This window comes from Carya illinoinensis, chromosome 11 (assembly GCF_018687715.1).
Source record: "Carya illinoinensis cultivar Pawnee chromosome 11, C.illinoinensisPawnee_v1, whole genome shotgun sequence".
Taxonomy (NCBI): Eukaryota; Viridiplantae; Streptophyta; class Magnoliopsida; order Fagales; family Juglandaceae; genus Carya; species Carya illinoinensis.
Window position 1 is genome coordinate 4,005,202 of NC_056762.1, and position 21,162 is coordinate 4,026,363.

The 21,162-nt window shown below is 35.0% G+C and overlaps 2 protein-coding genes across 2 annotated transcripts; both read left to right on the top strand.

Moving 5' to 3' along the window:
- The first annotated feature begins 2,045 nt into the window (after positions 1-2,045).
- On the top strand, positions 2,046-7,047 carry LOC122282020. Its single transcript, XM_043093926.1, has 5 exons — positions 2,046-2,315; positions 2,990-3,056; positions 3,769-3,902; positions 5,377-5,820; positions 6,351-7,047. Exons 2-5 carry the CDS (start codon positions 3,009-3,011, stop codon positions 6,763-6,765), a joined length of 1,041 nt encoding a protein of 346 aa, XP_042949860.1. The 5' UTR covers positions 2,046-2,315; positions 2,990-3,008; the 3' UTR covers positions 6,766-7,047.
- Positions 7,048-10,929: 3,882 nt separating this feature from the next.
- Positions 10,930-17,631, top strand: LOC122282720 (LRR receptor-like serine/threonine-protein kinase GSO1). Its single transcript, XM_043094718.1, has 2 exons — positions 10,930-11,467; positions 14,451-17,631. The coding sequence occupies exon 2, from the start codon at positions 14,506-14,508 to the stop codon at positions 17,446-17,448; it is 2,943 nt and encodes a 980-aa protein (XP_042950652.1). The 5' UTR covers positions 10,930-11,467; positions 14,451-14,505; the 3' UTR covers positions 17,449-17,631.
- Positions 17,632-21,162: the final 3,531 nt, after the last annotated feature.

Below are 21,162 nucleotides of genomic sequence, written 5' to 3' on the forward strand. Positions count from 1 at the left end.
ACCATTTGTGGATGTGGTTTTTTGCTCAGACTCGTAGCCACACTTTGGTCTTGTTGGAGTTAGGGCTGTACAGAAAAACCGACAAATCGGCCGGAACCGATCAGACCGGCCGCCGCCGCACGGAACCGGCCGAAACCGTCAGAGAACCGGTCGGCCGGCGGTAGGATTTAAGCCAAACCGACGTCGGCCAGTTCGGTCGCGGTTCGCCCAGGGAAAAACCGCTGAACCGGCCGACTATATTATTTATATTTTTTTTGAAAATATTACTTATCTAAACGGCGCCGTTTCACTCATTTAAGTGGAACGGCGCCGTTTAAATCCTGTGCATTAAAAACATCACCTATGGAACGGCGCCGTTTAACTTAAACTTAAGTGAAACGGCGTCGTTTTAGGACTCAGTAGTTGAAAAAAATAATAAAAGGAACAGCGCCGTTTAACCCTAGGGTTAACACAGCGCCGTTCCTCTTCCCTTCGTCTTCTTCTTCTTCTTCTTCGTATCTCTCTCTCTCACCAGCCGCCGCTCCTCTCTCTCTCTTCCCTTCGTCTTCTTCTTCTTCGTATCTCTCTCTCTCACCAGCCGCCGCTCCTCTCTCTCTCTTCCCTTCGTCTTCTTCTTCTTTGTATCTCTCTCTCTCACCAGCCGCCGCTCCTCTCTCTCTCTCTCTCTCTCTCTCTCCCTTCGTCTTCTTCTTCTTCTTCTTCGTATCTCTCTCTCTCGCCAGCCATGCAGTCACCGTGGTCTCTTGCTCTCTCTTACGGCGCACACAGCCATCGACGACGCCGACGAACCGATCGGAGTTACGCCAAGACCGAGGACGACGGTTTCCTCCCCCTTCTCTGGCCGGTTTCGGTCGAGATTTTCATCAGTTTCATGAGATCGGTTCGGTCTCGGTTTTTGTCCAAAACCGAAACCGATATGTCGGTTTTCACCCCTAGTTGGAGTAGTTGGGTTTTTTTTTTTTTTTTAATTGTTGTTTGTATTTATTGGATGATGGATTTGTAGATTTTTTGTTGTCTTTGGTTGATTTTGATTTTTTTTTTTCTCAATTTTGGTTTTGCATTTGTAGACTTTTTCGTCTTTGGTGGGCGCTAGATGTGGAGGGAGGGGGGACTAGGGGGCCAATTTACGCCTGTCAGCCAGAAAGAGGATCCCACCCACAAGGTGTGAGGTCGGATTTCGGGAGGCAAAACTCCTCGTCCATTTTGGTGGCGGGGTGCGAGAAGAGGGCACTCCTAACCCACACCCTTAATGAAAGTTTTGTGAATCACATGAAGATTAGCACATTAAACACAAGCCCAACAGGCTAGATGTTTAGCCTAATGATTATCTCCCAAATTATTCATAAAAGGGAAATTATTATATTTGTTGATCATCCATATACATACATACATACATATATATATATATATATATATATATATATTTTAATATTTTATAGGGCATAACAAGGGTAGGAGATTGCAATTGGAGGTGACCTCCAAACTTGAGTGTGAACATATATTAGTATCGTATCTACTAGGAGCTTGACATAAGGGATTATAATATACTCTATTTTCATTAGAAAACTTAGCAAATCTTTAAACAATTAATATGAATAGTTTAAGGTGAATCCTTAAACAATTAAATAATACCATTTACCATGCTGTAGGGAAATGATAATTGGCTCACCAAATGACAATCCTCTGTTCAATTTCTTTTTTTTTTTAGATTTTCTTAAATATAATTAATTTCTGTAACTAATTTAAAAAACATTAACAAAAAAAACAAAGAAAATTATATCAAACAAGTGGCGCGATCTTTTTCAAAATGACCTTCTTTTTAAATTTTACTTTAAAAAAAAAAATTATTATTATTATTCATTTAATTTTCTCCCCTTAAATTTACCTGCCTTTATTTTTTTTACCATTAAATTTAGGGTCAATTCATAAAGGCCACCAATTCCTTTTTCGTTTGATTTTTATGTATTTAAGTATTACAATTTTCTATTTTTAAAAAAAAAAAAGTACTTAAATTTGCCATTTTAACCTCTTTCCTAACCTTACTGTCTGGTTCTATCCAAAAAAAAAAAAAAAAACCCTTACCTTCTGGTCTGGTGATTTTTTTGTGCTTCATCAGCATATCCTCTATAAAAACCCTAAATTCAATCACCCAAAAGTCTATCTTTCTTTCGTCTCTTTCTGTTTATTCCATACGTAGAGACTCAATTGGGGATAAAGATAGAAGGGTTTGTTATTCATTCCCATAATTACACCAAGTGAGGACTCTAGAATGAAGAAGATTTGGGTTTGAGGAGCTAATGAATTCACGTTATCAGGTTAGTGAAAATTCGTACCTTTTCCGGTCATTATGATGCTCTCTTATGGAATTTAAGCCTATTTTGTTGGAACTTGTGGTTTTTGCTTTGTCTCAGAGGTTTGCTTCCTTTTTCTTTTTCCGTTCTTTTTTTTTGCTGGGATTGTATTTTACTCTGTTTGGTGGCCAAGAAAATTGAGGTAAAATGGAAGGAAACATATTAAGTGTTACGTGTTTTGGGGTTTAAGCCCAGATTTCGTTTCTGCTTGTATAATGGGCTTGGATAGACGTAGGATATACCTGATGCCATGTTGCCACCAATCCTCTGTTGGGTCCTCGAGTGGTTTTTTCCTTTTTCTTTTTTGCTTTCAAGTCAACGTTGGGCGTTCCATGTATTTTGCTGACTCCAAGTTTGTAATTTTGTTACAGATTTTAGAATATGTTACTTTGAATGATGTTTGTGTTACTTCAAATGATGTTTGCTTTATACTGTCGAGATTGGCTAGTGTTAATTATGCTTTATGTAAAGCCTACTACTGGTGTAATGATTTTGGGGTTGTTGTGGTGAACATGGTTAAGTTTTCGTTTTTATTTTTATTTTATAAAAGCTGTTTTATTCTATAAGTTGTTTGTGAACTTCGACCTATTATCTTACCTCTTGGGATTAATCCAATGTTTGGTTTTCTCTTGAACTAGGCCCTGCTGCATAAATGATATGGTGGCTAAGGTTGAGACAATGGCATTGGTAACCTATCAAATGCAGGTAATTGAGGAAAACCTTGACTACTACATTTATGTAATTGTATGGGTTTGAGAAGAGTGCCACATTAGTTCCACTCTTTCACCATGTATCCTTCTTTTAACTAAATGGATTTCATAAACCCAGCATGTACAGCAGTTTTCTATTTTTATATTCTAAACGTATACTTCACGAAGGGAGTGTAAGCAGCCCAAGAATGCAATTCTATTGTTTCAAAGAAGGGTGGATTGCAGTACCAAATGGAGATGGGACCCAGTTTTATGCGGGTTCTAATTTTGAAGTTGAAATCATTTATGTTGGGCATGTAGAAAAACTTGCATCAGTCAATTAATTTTGGTTTAACACATTTTGAATAAAATTTTACACTAATTAACATTTTTTAAGACAATAGGTTTATCCACTTGGTAAACATGACAAAAAAAAATTTCAAGCCATGATTTGTTATTTTCCTAGTTCATGGTTTGATTAAGCTTCTGAATCCCTAGGTCAGTGGTGATGCTTGTGTTTTTATTGGTTATCAGTTCTACCACTGGTGTCTCCTTTACTTTCTGTCTTTAGGCAGATCCCATTTAAGCATTTGATATTGTTGTCTTGCATTAGCATTCTATGCACCATTGCTTGGAAAATTTGGATTCTTGTTTTGTTCTCACATGCTAGATCCATATTATAAATTTGATGCATACTTTGTTGATGTTGTTTTGTTTATACGTCTAAGGTTTCATATTCTACATTCTACTCAAGACCTCTATCATGGGACAAAAGGTTGAAGTTGAAGCAGAGTGTTAAAACATTACACATGGTTGGGAAAACAGATAGGTGTTTCTTATTAAAGCGCAATGTTCGTTTAAGGTGAGAGTTTTCCTTCATAAGTCTGCTGCTACCAATCCAGAGTATAATTTGATACATCACTGTTCATACATTTGTTGATTTAAGTAGTCTGTCTATTTAAATTGCTAATTTGTTGGGTTTCGCACAATGGTTATGAGATTTAGAGAAACTTTTATATTTCCTGTTATTTTGATAAGGGTTCACCTGGCCAACAATAACCTTGCACTGCTTAAGGTTAGAACAAGATATGTGATTCTGTCTCACCTGTTCAAGATTCCAAAGGTTAATAATACACGTTGCTGTGGGGACCTTGGTTGAGCTAAGAAAAGCATTGGCTTTTTAAAGTATATAATTTAAGGACATGTATGGAGGGAATGGCACAATCTTGGCAACGAGATGATTTAAATTGATTGTAATTTTAAAACATATGTATTTAGTTGAGTTAGAGATTCTCATTAGCAAGAAAATATAATATTTACTTTCAAGGGCTGAATTTTTTTGGAGGAAGATCAAAACACACATATAGACATGCGCGCCAGACATGTACTTCTTTAATATTTTAATATATAGTTGAATTTTACTGTTGTTCGTGAAGTGAATGTCATAGCCGAGATTCACTGTGCCACTTGCTTGAAAACATAATATTTGAAAGACCACTTTTACTAGATGGTGGTGATAAAAGCTGCTTTGAAGTACCATCCAAGAAAAGAAAAATGAGTCAAGAGTCCTCTCCTTCTTGCATCATGTCTTGGTGCAGATAGTCATAAAAGTTTCCTAGAAGGCTGGACCTGATTAAGTGAAACTTGTTTTCTGTAATTAGGAATATGCTTATTTTAGTAGTTCTTGCTGTACTGGGAACACTAGCATGCATGGAGCCCGCCTTAATGTCTGTTGCACACAGTGTGCAATGCATCAGTTTTACTTGCCATCCATTTTACCCCTGTTCCATCTTATGTATCTTTGTATTGACAATAGATGTTTTGTATGCTTCGACGTGGTTGAGTGGTACTTGTTTGCAATTTTGGGGGAAAGAGATTTATTTCAAGTATTTTTTACATACGGATGCTTAGTGGGTGGTAGGCTAACCACTTCTCCTCTCATCATCACATGCAACTGCTTTAACCAGTCTTTGGACAGTCTATGGAATTTGAACAATTCCTTTGTGTTTTGCATATTTTGAAAATAAGATGCAATGTTCAGCATTATGCACAATCGTATTCCAATATACAACCCATGGTTGTTTTTAGATATTGAGCAATGGAGATTTTTTTTATATATATGTATGGCAAGGGAGGTATAGATGCTTTTTTGAATTATTTTGGAGGAAATAGTTTTTACCTTTTAAATTTTGTGGTTTTCTCGCAGTTAGATTTTGTAACTGCTACTTGTTTGTGTCCATGAAATTCTCTCACACAAATATAAAGTTGTGATCTCACCCTCACATAAATTATTTATTTATCTTGGTCATTTAAATTCAGAAAACTTGTTTCCACAGTGTTGGGGCTCCTTGCAATCCTGGAAAGCTTAAGCCTTTGAGAATTTCAGCTTTCAAAGGCAGTGCCCAAAATGAAGAATCGGCAGGCAGAGCAAATGGCTCTAAGGTTCCGAAGAATTCTGTTAAACTAAAAGAGAGTGGGGACACAGCAGACTCTCCAAAGGCAAATGACATTCCACTTTCTTATACCTCCGAGGCAAAAGAGAGCATTGCTTCCTCCCCTGCAATTCATAATTTATTTATAAAATTTTTGACCTTGCTCCGCACACAATCACCACGGCAAGTAGTGAATGGAGTTTTGGGAGAAGAACCACCTCTAAGGGAGATATCAGAGACAGAAACTCAACATGGTACTGAAAACAAAGAAAGAGGTGAGATTCTAAGGGCAACTTGGTGCTACTTTCTGGGTCTGGATGCAACAGTAAAGATTCCCTTACTGATATTGTAAGTATATTGATTTTGCCTGCCACTCTATATTCAGTCTGCATGATTTGTGAGATATTCTCACTTATCTAGGATACTATTCAGTCTTATATGGATTCACTTGTGTTACAGCAGATGTGTTTACTACCGGACGTGTGTTCTCCAAAGTTTTTCCACCTTTTTCATTTTTTTCATTAGCCATATAGCACACACGATGTGTTAGCACAGCTTTCCAGGTTGGAGCAAAGTGTCCTGCAAAATCATTCATTTCTACAAGACCATTTATATTATACCAAAGGACGAAAAAAGGGAATGAAACACCATTAGGGTTCTGTTTTCTTCCTACTTAACAATGAATGGATGTGTACGGTTTAATCAAAATTTCTTAAGTCCATCTGAGTTCTCAACTAGTCAAATTTTCAGTCCAAAGAATTTGGTACTCTTCACTCGGAGCTTTTCATTGTCTGAGTTATCGTTAAGTATTACATGCATGAAGACACATCAAGACTAATACATCTTTGTTGCTTCTAATTGCTCTATTTAATCTGCAGCGTCCCTTTATACTTGGCAATTAATGTGATTTATGGAGCTGAAGTTTCAAAAGAGTTGACTCCTCTTTGGGTTGTTGGGCCCCTTATCATAGCTCTCTACATCAAGATGTTCAGGGGGTTGTGGGCACTCTATGTCTTCAGCTTCAAGATGACCGTTAAAATAGTTAAGAATTTGCCCACTTACTTTAGGGTGGCCTATAGCTATGTTGCACGCGGGAAGCTTAAAGAAGATGTACTTGCTCGTTTCTGGCAACCTGTGGAGAACATAAAGAACCTAGACTACAAAGAGCTAGCAAGAGAAAAGCTGAAAGAATTGCAAGAACGGGCGGTGGAGTGGTACCTCGATTATGTGGAATCAATATGGCCATATTACTGTCGGACAATCAGGTTTCTAAAGAGGGCTAATCTCATTTAAATATTAGAATGTTACTTGCCTCTGAATATGTTCCAAAAGGCTGAGATTTTTTAGGAAGATCTGGTCGACCCCATTTTACACTGGGGTGTACTGTGCAAGTGGAGGATTAGAACAGGTTGACTGATATCTGTCACTTGTATTAGGCTGTGCGCTTATTCTTGGATGTAATCCGTCAAATTTGTTGTTTTTTGCACTCGCTGCTGATGTTTCTGAGGTAGATGAAAGCGATTTCAAACTTCTGGTAATGATTGATTAAAGAGTTTTGGGTGTTTTCATTTGTTATTCTTTTTCCTTCTCTCTTTGGGAATCATTCGTCACTTGCATAGGGTTGATCAAAATTTCCATCTAATCCCATTTCTCTCCAGCTGTGAAAAATTATTCTCAAGTGGTGTAGCATGTACTAGGTTTGGGGTTGAGTCCAAATGTTGATTTATCTTAATCTATTAGTATTAGCCATTTAAGGATTCATTGAAATAGTTTGTGACATCTCTTAAATAAAGCGAAGTTTGTGAAGCTTGAAAATCAAATTAACCAAAGATTTAGGGGATCAAAGCATGAACATTGAAACTTTTTCGAATGATAATAAAATAAAGATTATAATACATGTATATAATTCATGTAGAACTTATTCTATAATTTTTCAAGAATGTTCTTTTCATTTAATAAATTTAATTAATCTCGAATATTGCCTGCATATTTTTTATTATTAAAATGGTAACAACATCCGCAAGAAGAAAGTTCATCAGTAAAGATTAATGACTTGAGTTGAGACTCAAATAATTGAAAAGGCAGACAATGACTCTTGGGCCTCTTACAACCAGAACAGACTTCAGGTCTATCATTTAATGCAATCAGAAGTCGATGACTTGACTTTATTTTTCTTGCATAAGAATTCTGGATTCTAAACCAATATCAGTTTTGGGAAGAAATCAGGTTGAGAAATGTTAATTATAATAACTTACAAAAAACTTTTTCTTTTCCATGTGTCAGCTATTGATAGGTTGAAAATTCAATGTTTGAATCTAAAAAAAAAAAAAAACTGACAAAATGAGTCTAAAATTATAAGTATATAGCACAATTCAATCATTTATAGTGAAATATGACGAGTGCAAGTACAAAATGACTATGGATGTAGAGTTTTGAGAATTATTTAACAAAAGGTAGTTTACACACTGACTTGACAAGTCTTGGTTCAACAAAAAAAATGGCTAAAGAATTCATGGACTCAAAAACAAAATGGGGCTTATACTTACGTTAGCGTGTAAAACTACTTTCAGAGGATCTTTGTCTAGAAGAAGGAATTTCGCTTATGGAAATGGTATGAGACGCTAAAATTGACTGGTGAAATGCAGTAACCTATTGGAAAATAGATAAGAGGGGTTGCATGGTCGATACGTACATTCCCACTAAGGGAATACGTAGGCTTCTCTACCACTTGAGTAGATGTAATGACAAAGTAGACGTTGATTAGCAATATATTTCACGGTAGATACTCAAGCATCAAGACACTTCAGAACCAAGATGCATGTGAGGTTCCTTAAAGGGAATGCAAGAATGATGGATATTTGACGAATTTTCCGCAGTTGTGATTAATTACCCTCAAGAAAAAAAGGAGAGAGATTATGCTATTTTTCATCTATTTTGTCATCTGTAGTCAGGATTGATGTGACATATTTTATGTTGTTTCTATATATATTTTGTATCAACAAATGTGAGGACGAAGAACAGTAATTCTCATGGAAAGAAAAAACTTTAGTCCCCAATTGAACTTGTTTATCAAAACTTTGCGGCTTGCAATTCAGACCAACAAAGGGATTGTGACCATTTCGAACATATTTTAGATGAGTAATGAAAAATGCAATTCGGGATGTGTAAATTCCGTGCACTTTCTTTGAAAAAATATAGTGTCTATTAATTATTATTTTTTAAATGTGGGTCCATATTTATCTAATTTTTTTAAAAAAGTGCATTAGACTTACGCACTTTAAGAATATGGAAAAAATTTATTCATCATAATTTTTTTTATCATTCTCTCATCATCCTATGATGTAGTATTAGATGATAAGTTCATAAATAAAATATAATAAATAGTCTCCAATCATCTAATATTACATCATGAAATGATGAGGAACATTACTCTAAGAATATATGATCTCCTTTTGGACAACTCACAAGTGGTAGGAAAGTCACTTGTCTCATCTCAGTTTCGTCAATATATAGGAATTTGGCCCGAGGGACTCTATGGGTGCGTCTCTTTGACCTTAATTTTATCATCAAAATGCATTGTACTTATCTTCACTTCTCAAATTCTCACATGGGAGGGAAGAAAAAGGGGCTGATGGCTGGGGGGCGCCGTTTTGTCCACTCATCCATTCTCATGATCTCTAATTACTCACATATTCCAGTGAACTCAATCTAATAATTACTGACCAAGTTTCACATTCCGTTTTTCATAGACACGCTTGGTGTCCTTTTTTATACCTCAAACGAAGTATATTGATGGATCAAGCTTAAGATCTATCAAAAAGAAATCTTAAATAATTCATATATTCTGATATTTTTTTCTTCATATTTTCAAAGCCTGATTTAGAGGCACTGAAAATAATAGGTTCCATTACTAAAGAGCATTTGGGTCCAAAATCTTGTATAAACAAAACAATGGTGATGTCCTGCACATCCAGGCAGATTAAGATAATGAAGTCAACAACAACTGCTGCAAACAGCTAGCGAATCTCAAGGAATTTTTCACATAATTGACAAATAGTGGTTGGGATTTGGCATTAAATAATACTGAGGCAGTCTTGCTGGCTAGGCTAGACTAGTCACTTTTCAATTAAGGAATGCTGGAGGACTCGTTCCTTTTCAACGAATTTAGAATGGATTTACTGAAATATAAGCAGAAGTTCATTAAAAAATTTACTTAGATTGTAGAGGCAGTCCATAAAGCTAAGTTGTATATGTGCAGCATAGTTAGAACTGCGATGAAGTTTTGCCACCAGATCATTGTTAGATGATTTATCATTATGCATGCTTCACAGATTGTAGGGTCGTCTGATTCATAAACAGCGGTCCATGCATATAAAATTTTGGCATCAGCATGCAGGGTTGCTAGTGTAGTAGAGGTCTAGTACAGAAACATCAAAGTACTTGTTCCAGTGGCCAAGTGGGGAAGGGGTCCAAGACTGAGATTGAGCTGTTGAATGCAAGTGGAGGTCCATGCTTGCCAGTGTTCCTGACTGCTTTTTTTTGTTGTCAAGAGGAGCCAAGTTGATGTCTTTTGACATTGCAGCGAATTGAAGGAAGTTTGTAGAGAAAATATCTACTTCTTTTAATAAAATTTTTTGTAGCTTTATGGCATCCTTACGGTTTTAATTGAAAAATGAGAGAAAAAACACAGAAAAGTATTGGTTTCTTCTTATCAATATCTTCAATAATGTACCTAGCTTCTGTTTTGGCTGTATGTATTTGTAATGTTATTGCCCTTCAACTCTTTAACCATCCAAATGGTTGAAACCGACCTTCTCAGTTACTTTTAAATTCTCGGGCAGGTAATGTTTCAGCATCAATCTCCTCTGAAGATGGGAGAAACTTCCATACAATAATCCTTTTTGTCTTTTTTAGTTTGTATAAGATGATCTCTCTTGCTAGATGATGACCTCTATTCTTTGAAAGAGATGCAGATAGAATTTAAAGAGAATGTCATGTGTCTATATAACACATCGAATTCGATGGCATGCGAGAGAAAAAGGAAAGTCGACATATCATGAGCATGTAGATTTGCACGCATGAATATGTTTCAAAAGAAAACAATATTGCTTGTGGAAAGCAAGTAGTGAGCACTTGGGTAACAAAATGGTCCAGGTAGTAAGTACTTTGTTTTCCTTGTCTGGATGTTGATGGGACAAACCTAGTTGGTTTTTTCATCCATGTTGGCTGCCTTTGATTAAATCCTGAAAAACTAAGCAAAGGTGAAAGAGATAAAGCTGTAAGTGAAAGCTAAGTGGATACAATTCTCTATCATATCCAGTTGAGGGGTGAAACTCTTTGTCCTGTTTTGTTTGTTCTGTTTCCTATAGGAATCCTCTCATTCCTTTTTCTTTTCTGAAGAGGAATCTCTCTCTCTCTCTCTCTCTCTCTCTCTCTCTCTCTCTCTCTCTCTCTCTCTCTCTCTCTCTCTCTCTCTCTCTCCCCAAAACCTTAGGCGTATTGGGCCAATGAAGCATCTTTTGAACGTGTTACACCAAATCTCACATGCTCATGGATCTGTCTGTACATGAACATGATTGATGCAGCTGGTAATTAATTGTGAGTCTTGTGGGTTGTTTTGCTCTTTATGTTTTCTTCTTGTATTTAATTTGGAATTAGGTGGTTTAAGACGAGAGAGTAGATTTATCATTTATGTGTTAAGGAGAGGAGGGGGGGCGCCCACAGTGGACATGCACCCTCCCCTTTCAATGACATAATGCCCTGACCATATATATGTATATATATAACCTCTCATGCCTTTGGTTAGAAAGAACCTTCAACTTTTGTGAGAAAACTCTATCCAAAGTTGTCTCTCTTGAGTATCGACTTGAAGTTCTTAGGCTGTGGATATCGTGAGTGTCGTTTTTGTAGCGAGTTCCATCGTCGAGAAGAAATCTTCGAAACCGAACACATGGAACAACTATTATGATCACGATCCTAGTTTGGTGCAACCAAGGTACGTACGCATTAACGTTTTATGTTTGAACAGTTTATCATTTGATTGAGAATTAGAGCTAAAGCTCTCATAGAAGGAATGGAGATTATAGCTTAGGAAGTGAATAAATCCATAAAAAGACAATTCTAAATCAGGTTCGTTGATTGTATGCCATTTGTTTGCGATCCAATGGTTCAAAACCTGCCTCAGCCCTCCAGGGTATGTAGTGCTCAATCGTCATCGTTGATGCAACATTTCGGTGAGATAATGGTTTTGTACCTATTTGGCTGACAATCCATTAGGTTATGCTGACCACATCTCTTACAACGTCAAACAAATAAACTATTATTATTATTTTCAACAAATTCCACTTGATCCTCAAAACAAAATCTTATCAATGACATAATAGCTAATACTTTTCTTGACTTTTTTTTTAATTGAATCATATCAAGGGACGTCAGTTCATAAGATTTTTTTTGTAAAATTCCTTTATCGGTAAGTGTTTTGCATTATTTATTAGTCATATTCTTGCATAATATGCAAGAATAACCAACTTTATTAAATTAAAAATACTAGATGATGAGTTATTGTACAATAAATAGAACATTAAGAGAACATTGACTATTTGGAAAAATCTAGTTACAAGCACAACTGCGTACTAATATGTGTACCAATCTAATGTGATTGGTCAAAAAGTATATTTTATTTAAAATAGTACTAATTTAAATTTTAAATATAAAAGAATCAGAATTGATACGCAGATTAGTACGCTACTTTATTTGTACGTAACAAAACTCTTGATATTTTTCCTACCTAGTTGCCTTTTTTTTTTTTTTTTGGAATAGAGAAAGGGAGTAACAACTTTTAAATTTGTATATAGTGTATAGTGTGTCAAAATAATTCTACCATCATCAGTTAAAACTTTTAGTTTTAAGTTCTTTAAAATTAAATAAAATTTATGAATCCATTCGTTTAAAAAATAAAGAAAAAATGCATAATTAATAGGGCCAAGAAAGACATGCAAAAGCTAAAAGCTTTACTAACTTTAATGGAAGGTAAATATCCTAATTACAAAGAGATTATACGAAATTAATATTATAAATTAATGTGATTTGTCAGATTATAAAATAATTTTTATTGTAAAATAAATTTAACAGATTAAATGTAGTCACGTTAGTTTGTAAGATTATTTTATGTAATTATTTTGTAGATATAACAGTAATATTTTCAAAAATATATATTTACACAAACTTGAAGATATACTTCACTAGCATAAGTATGGTCACTTTCTTAAGTTTCTAGTCCCTTCAGCATGCCCATGAAACTGTCCAAACTCTCTGCACTTCCCCATCTCACATGCTACAATTAATAAGCCATCATTGGCTTGAGAGAAAAATGAGAAAAAAGTGAGATATCTTTTAGCAAAATTCTAAGAAGAGGAAGACAAAGAATACAGGCAACCATAGAAATCTTTGAGGTAATTAAAAGCCCCATTACTTTATGATTGCTGGCTTCCTTCACAAATTGATTAGGTAGGCCTACCTCTATTTTTATCTGATTTGCTGGCACCAATTCCCCATAAATAACATCACCGCTAATTTCGGAAATAAAATTTTAACTAATTCTACTTATTTCTATTTAAAAAATCTATTCATCATATATTTTTTCGTCATTTTTTCATATTCTATAATATAAATAGTTCTCAATCATCTAATATCACATCATCGGATGATGAGAATTAAAATAATAAATAATATTATTCATTTCGATTAAGAATATGATTCATTATTACGAAAATAATCATTTAAATTTAGGTAAACATTTTTAATTTAAGAACCTCCTCATATTTTTGTTAGAAAATTCCACATAAATCTGACCTAGCTACCATATTAGTCAATTCTATAGATTTTCCCTTGTGTGTGTTTCTTTATTTTCTCTATGTATATCCTTTTACTTTGACATACTACCATCTAGTTAAGTGATCTCTCTTTCACTCAAGCAAGGTCTATGAAGTTTATCATTACTAATATAGAAATAAGGGAGATCCAGGGTGTAAAAGAGAAAATTACACAACCAAAACCAAAATGTTCACATTGGCGCTCCTTTAAATGATATTTATATAATACATTAGAATAATATTACGCGTATTAATAATTTTACGCACAATATTATATCATGTATTGAGTATCTGTCCCATTTTATTATTATTTTTTTAATTTGAATTTCGAATTTTAAATTTTAAAAATCTTTACAATTTCAATAACTAATAGGTTTAGAATAATGTTACATGTACTTATAATTTCACATACAATATTATATGTATTGAGCATATACTCTATTTTATCGTTTTTTTAATTGGATTTTGCTACTCATCATCCTACACACTATACATATTTTTATTTTCTTTATTTTTTTATTTATTTCATTTTATTCTTTCAAATTAATTGAGTTATTCTGCTAATCATCCATACACCATATATTTAGTAAAGGAAAAAAAATAAAAAAAATAAAAAATTATGTATGATGTGTGGTGTGAGATAATGAGTAGAATTTTTCTTTTCGATGTAATAGATTTCGGTATTCTTGGACATAATGCAAGTTTATGACTAATTTTTCTTTTCTAAATGTTAAACACCTGGCATGTCACCTGTTCGTTAATATTGACGTGGCAGGCCACAATAGCAATGTTTTAATATTAGGTGTGTAAATGGAAACTTGAAGAATGGCTTTAATTTAAAAGGAAAAAAATAAGTCAAACCAAAAATTTAAAATGATAAAATTAAAATTTAGAGAATAAACGTATAAAATCCAGGAACCGTTTTAGTTTTTGATGGGTAAAATATTTAAACCCCTGCCTTCCATCCTAACAATTTAAACCTCTGTCATCTCTGATTCAAACTTTCTTCTTATGAATTTCCATTGTATCTCTGTGTACTTGTTCTACTAAACTCTCTCAAACTTAGCTACTTCATGTATTTCTTGTGTTTCCTTTCTTTCGAATCAGGTATCTGATACTTGGAACTTGAAATCAATATTGGCCATACATATTCAGTTTCCAGATGGGCAGTATTCAAATGTCTCATTTGATGCTGTTGTTGGCAGTATTGAGCGCCGGTTTTGCTGTTACTCATGCAGACAATGCATCTGATTCTTTTTGGCTTCTGAGAGTTAAGTCAGAGATAATTGATCCTGCAAGAGTTCTTGAGAATTGGACCCCCAGAGCTCACATATGCAGCTGGAATGGATTAACATGTTCAGATGATCAAAGCCATATTCTGGGGTTGAATCTGTCCGGTTCAGGACTTTCAGGCTCACTCTCACAGGAGATTGGGCACCTTTCTTCTCTTGAAACACTTGACATGTCCTCCAATTTTCTCACTGGTTCAATCCCTTCAGAGCTCGGGAAACTTCAAAATTTAAGGATACTACTTCTCTATACAAATTCTCTCTGTGGTAAGATTCCTGCAGAGATAGGTCTACTGAAGAATTTGCAAGTTCTTAGAATAGGAGATAACATGTTAACGGGTGAAATTACATCATCTATTGGAAATCTGAGAGAGTTGAGAGTATTGGGTCTTTCTTATTGCCAATTTAATGGAAGCATTCCAATTGAGATTGGTAATTTGAAGCATCTGACCTCTCTTGATTTGCAGAATAATAGTCTCAGTGGCCTTATACCAGAAGAGATTCATGGCTGTGAAGGACTTGAAAACTTTGCAGCATCTAACAACCAGCTCCAAGGAAACATCCCTTCATCAGTGGGATTGCTTAAATCACTTCAAGTTCTTAATCTGGCTAACAACAGTCTTTCTGGATCAATTCCTATTGCATTAAGTCGTCTCTCCAATCTGAAGTATTTGAATTTGCTTGGGAATAAACTAAGCGGAGAAATTCCTTCAGAGCTTAACCAGTTGATCCAACTTGAGAAGCTTGATTTATCGGAAAATAACATCTCAGGAGCCATAAGCCTTCTCAATACCCGGTTAAGAAATCTAGAAGCCCTTGTTCTCTCTGACAATGCTTTGACAGGTAGCATCCCAAGCAACTTTTGCCTAAGAAATTCTACTCTGCAGCAACTTCTTCTGGCTGGAAATATGCTCTCAGGCGAATTCCCCTTGGAGCTACTGAATTGTTCCTCGCTCCAACAATTAGACCTTTCGAATAATAAGTTTGAAGGAGAACTGCCATTCCTCCTGGACAAACTTGAGAATCTGAAAGATCTCTTACTCAACAATAACAGCTTTATCGGTGCTTTACCTCCTGAAATAGGAAACATGAGCAATTTGGAAAATCTTTTTCTGTTTGACAACATGATCACAGGTGGGATTCCGGTGGAGATAGGGAAGCTACAGAGGTTGAGTGTCATTTACCTCTATGATAATCAGATGTCAGGACATATACCTAGAGGGCTAACAAACTGCACGAGCTTGACAGAAATTGATTTTTTTGGAAATCATTTTACTGGGTCTATTCCTGCAACAATTGGGAAGCTTAAGAATCTAGTTCTGCTTCAGCTGAGGCAGAATTACCTGTCAGGCCCCATACCACCAAGCTTGGGTTACTGCAAAAGGCTTCAGATATTGGCCTTGGCTGATAACAGACTCTCTGGATCACTGCCACCCACATTCAGGTTCCTTTCAGGACTGAGTAAAATCACTCTCTATAACAACTCCTTCCAAGGCCCTCTTCCCAATTCTTTGTTCCTTCTCAAAAACCTCAAAATCATAAATTTTTCTAACAACAGGTTTAATGGAACCATCTTTCCTCTCTCTGGTTCAAATGCCCTGACTGCATTAGACTTAACAAACAACAGCTTCTCAGGTCCCATTCCAGCTAGGCTAGCCATGTCAAGAAATCTAGAACGCGTCCGCCTAGCACAGAATCATCTTACTGGCACCATTCCTTTTATATTTGGCCAGCTCATAGAGCTCAAATTTCTTGATCTATCTTTCAACAATCTCTCAGGAGGACTGCCATCTCAACTCTCAAGCTGTGAAAAACTTGAGCACCTTTTACTCAACAATAACCAGTTCAAAGGCACAATGCCTCCATGGTTAGGGAGCTTCCAAGAACTTGGGGAGCTAGACATTTCATCCAACTATTTCTTTGGAACAGTGCCTGTAGAGCTTGGAAACTGTTCGAGGTTACTCAAGCTTTGTCTCCATAGTAACACTCTCTCGGGAGAGATCCCACCGGAGATCGGAAATCTGACTTCTCTCAATGTCCTTACTCTGCAGAGAAACAATCTTTCAGGCTCCATTCCGTCAACAATCCAAAAGTGTAAGAAGCTCTACGAACTGAGGTTCTCAGAAAATTTCTTGACAGGTTCAATACCATCTGATCTAGAAGGGCTTACTGAGCTACAAGTGATCTTGGACTTGAGTAAAAATCTCTTCTCTGGGGAAATCCCATCGTCTCTTGGAAACCTGGTCAAGTTAGAGAGACTGAACCTCTCTTATAATAAACTCCAAGGAGAAATACCCCCCACACTTGGAAAACTGACCAGCCTCCACATGCTCAATCTATCAAATAATCATCTCCAAGGCCATATTCCTTCAATTTTTTCAGGATTTCCACTAAGTTCTTTCCTGGGTAACGACAAGCTATGCGGCCCACCATTAGTAACTTGCTCGGGATCAATGGGGCAAGGAAAAAAGCACCTTTCCAACACTGAAGTGGCGGGCATTATAGTGGTCATTGTCTCTACTTCTACAGTGGTATGCTTGATAATGCTTTATATCATGTTCAGAATCTGGTGCCATTGGAGAGATCAAGTTTCGATTTCAAGTGCAGATGGTGTTGTCGGAACTGAAAAAAAGAGAGGGGAAGGGAAATGGGTATATGGAGATGAGAAGAGTAGGAATGGTGACTACTGGAAAGTTAACTCCATGGTACTAGTTTCTTCACAAGATAAGCCGGCGAAGTCTACAACAACATGCGTCTTCCACCTCAAAACGGATTCAGAAGACATGGAAGCTGATACTTGTTCAAAAGTTACGTAGTAATTTAATTTTTTATTTAATTTTTTTAATTTCTATTTTTAAATTCTTGGTTGGGCATTAATTTACTCTTATGATTTTCTACCTTTCTTGTTCGTATAAAGTGATGTGTTACACGGTTCTCTACTGCCATCTCAATTATCAAACGGTCAAGCAGTTGTCGAGTTCTGATGATTTTTGGGTACAGTTCTTTGTTCAAGGAAAGATGCATGGTTGGTGTTAAAATATAACAAAAATAACTAAATATATCTTTATCTCAGTTTAATCTTTTGAGATAAATAGTAATTTTATATAATATTAAAGTAAAAATCTTGAATTCAAATCTTAACTCTAACCCATATATAAAGAGAATATTAAAAATATAATATAAATAATTAAATTTACATCTTCAACACCGTAATCGGAAGAGATTATTTGAAATGGCAAATGCTTGCGTGAAAATCATTTAGGGTCGTGTTTAGCAAACGACCTAAGATCTTGGGAGCAGTGATTTAACAATTTCTAGAATCGAGATGTTGTCTAATTGCTTGACCAAATTGGATAGTCTAATACATGAGATGATAAATCTTACGTGTATGTACGTAGGTACTACAAGAGTCGAGAGCCAAGACATAGTTTTTAGCAATCTGAATTGAGAAATAATAATTATAATTGTAAATATATAAGTATGGTGTAATTATTTAAAAAATAAATAAATATGAAATTTACGTAAAAAAAATTAATTTTTAATAATAAACTCTAATTTTTTTAAAATAACTACATAATATTTAAATATTTTATAACTGACTCGTCTAAATTTGGGTCAAGGAAGTTAATTTGGTACGTACTTGGTCTGGCTAGAAAATAGGCACATCGTTTGTTTAAGTTCGGTCTAGATGACTCCTCTTTTGAATTGGGCTGAAAAACGGCACATTTTCACAGTCCTAAGCTATTGCGCGCATTAAATGGTTCGTCCCTTGTATTAATATATAATTCCTAGTGGACCCAGAAACTTCAAGACCTTTTTTTCTTAAAAAAATTTAAAAATATCTAAGTATTGTAAAATAATATTATTGTAAAATAAATTATATGATCACCATGAGCTAGCCGTAAAATGTATAGTGCATAGTGCTAGCATAGTGAGCCAGCTGCAAAATGCATAATACATAGTACTAGCATAGTGAGCTAGCCGCAAAATACATAGTGCTTGTCGTAAAAGACATAGTCCCCTTTGTACTCCTATATATATCATTGAATCCTTTAAGAAATTCATAAGTTTTCATAACCTCTCTGAACTCTATCTCTTTCTCTCTTCTTTTGAAAGTTTTATAACACGTTATGGCTCTCTCTTTTCAATGATTTCATAACACGTTATTAGCACGAAAGTTCTGACGATTTTGAAGCTAGTAGTCCTCTACTTCAAGTAAGTTTTTCAATATATTTTTGTAGTTTCTAAAATGAATATGAAATGTTACATTACTTAACGAAAACTCTATACTTATATTCCTGATTTATATATGTAAAAAATGTCAAATCTTATAAAATTGGAATTCGTTGCTCTTGACATTTTTGGGAAAAATTGTTTATCTTGGATCCTTGATGCTGAGATCCATCTGGATGCGATGAACCTGAGAGATACAATTAAAGAAGGAAATCAAGGGTCCCTGCAGGACCGTGCTAAGGCAATGATTTTCCTTCGGCACCATCTTCATGAAGAATTAAAAACTGAGTATCTAACGGTGAAAGATCCACTTATTTTATGAAATGATTTAAGGGAGAGATATGAATACCAGAAAACTGTAATCCTCCCAAAAGCTCGTCATGATTGGATGCACCTGAGGTTGCAAGACTTCAAGAGTGTTAGTGAGTATAACTCTGCACTCTTTAAAATTAGCTCGCTATTAAAATTATGTGGTGAAAAAGTCACTGATGACTTGTTAGAGAAGACATATACTACTTTTCATGCCTCGAATGTGCTCCTGCAGCAGCAGTATCGAGAGCGAAAGTTCAAAAAATATTCTGAACTTATATCTTGTCTTCTATTAGCTGAGCAAAATAATGAACTTTCGTTAAGAAATCACCAGTCACGTCCTACTGGTTCTATATCATTCACTTCAGTGAATGGTACTAGATTTACATCATTCCTAAAAGCGAATGATGCATATTTTCAAATAAAACGAGGAAGTGGACGTGGTAGGAAAAATTATAGAAGTGGAGGTCCTAGAAGTAACCACACTAAAAAGGACAATAATAGATATACACCGTACCACCAGAAATGGTTCAACTCAGAGAAGGACAAAAGTCCTCAAAATAAATTTTTAAAAAAAGATGAAGATGGATGCCATAGATGTGGTATGACTGGACATTGAGCTCATGTCTATCGTACAGATAAGCACTTGGTTGACTTATACCAATCTTCTATAAAAAAAGAAAACAAAGAAATTTGAAACAAATTTTGCTGAGCCATCATATGCTTTAGATTCTATAGATGGAGAAGATATTACAAGCCTTGATGTTTCTGATTTCTTTGAGAATTCTAGTGGTAGAGTTGATCATGGAAGTGTTCATTTTTAATTAATGTATTTCTTTTATCTTATTATAAAATATTTTTATATTCTGCAATGTTTTGTAGTAATGAAAGTTTTATTTATTCTTTTATACTTGTTATAAATTATTGATGATATGATTTATCTGAGAATGGAAATGGAGCATCCCTAAAGGATCCCTAAAGGATCGCCTTAAATCAATAATTTTATTGAGTATCTCATATGAGTGATACTTGTATAAAAGCTCATTATGATTTATGCACCTGAAGTTGCATAATTGAAATTGTGGAAAGAATATATATTTGAATGAACGTCTCGAATGTGCTCCTGAAGTAGCAATATCGAGTATGCTCCTGAAGTAGCAATATGAAATGCAAACGTTCACAATGTATTCTAAATTTGTATCAGGTCTTTCAGTGACTGAGCAAAATAATGAGCTTTTGATAAGAATCATTAGTCACGTCTTACTAGATCTATATCATTCCCTGAAGTGAATGATAATGAATTTATATCATTATATTCCCTGAAGTGAAAAGAATGATGCGAAATTAAGAGATTGGACGTGATAATGAATATCTTTTCGGGCCAGAAGCTCGTATTGGAAAATCTGTAAGCTTTCTCTTTGAGATGATATTATACAATTATTGAATCAAATATTATGATGCATCAAAAGGTGATATGATTCAAAATATTTGTATCTTTTCATCGTTATCTTGATCATCCAAAATCAATTACGATAAGTCGAATGATTTTCATATGGACGTCCATAAAAGAACTAGAAGATTCTTTTACTATAAAGTCTTACCACCAGAAGTGGAAAGAAAAATTTGCTTGAAGCAAATAATATGAAATTATTCGACGTTATCTTGATTATCATATGTGAACCAAAAGTTCAGATGATAATTAAATTTTGAATGCAATAAGATAAAAATGTCTTATATTCTAGCTACTAAAATCCCAGTGAGGATTGAAGTCCCTGTAGGACAATTAAGAAATTCAGCAGTCTGAAAGCATGTGAGACCTATTGATACAAAAGGTACTGCATCTCAAAAGAGAAAGGCACAAATAATTTGGTACTCCTGAAGAGGACATACCTATAAAACAAGCAATAAAGTCCATCCAAACTCTCTGTATAAAATTCTCCTATATAAACTCTTGAAGAGTGCCCCCTGAAAAGGTTTTTCATGAAAAT

Coding starts and splice junctions, on each gene's coding strand:
- LOC122282020 (XM_043093926.1), top strand. CDS start 3,009: ATGGTGGCTAAGGTTGAGACAATGGCATTGGTAACCTATCAAATGCAG. Junction 3,903..5,376: donor AAGCGCAATGTTCGTTTAAG/GTGAGAGTTTTC, acceptor TTGTTTCCACAG/TGTTGGGGCTCCTTGCAATC. Junction 5,821..6,350: donor AAGATTCCCTTACTGATATT/GTAAGTATATTG, acceptor TTTAATCTGCAG/CGTCCCTTTATACTTGGCAA.
- LOC122282720 (XM_043094718.1), top strand. CDS start 14,506: ATGGGCAGTATTCAAATGTCTCATTTGATGCTGTTGTTGGCAGTATTG.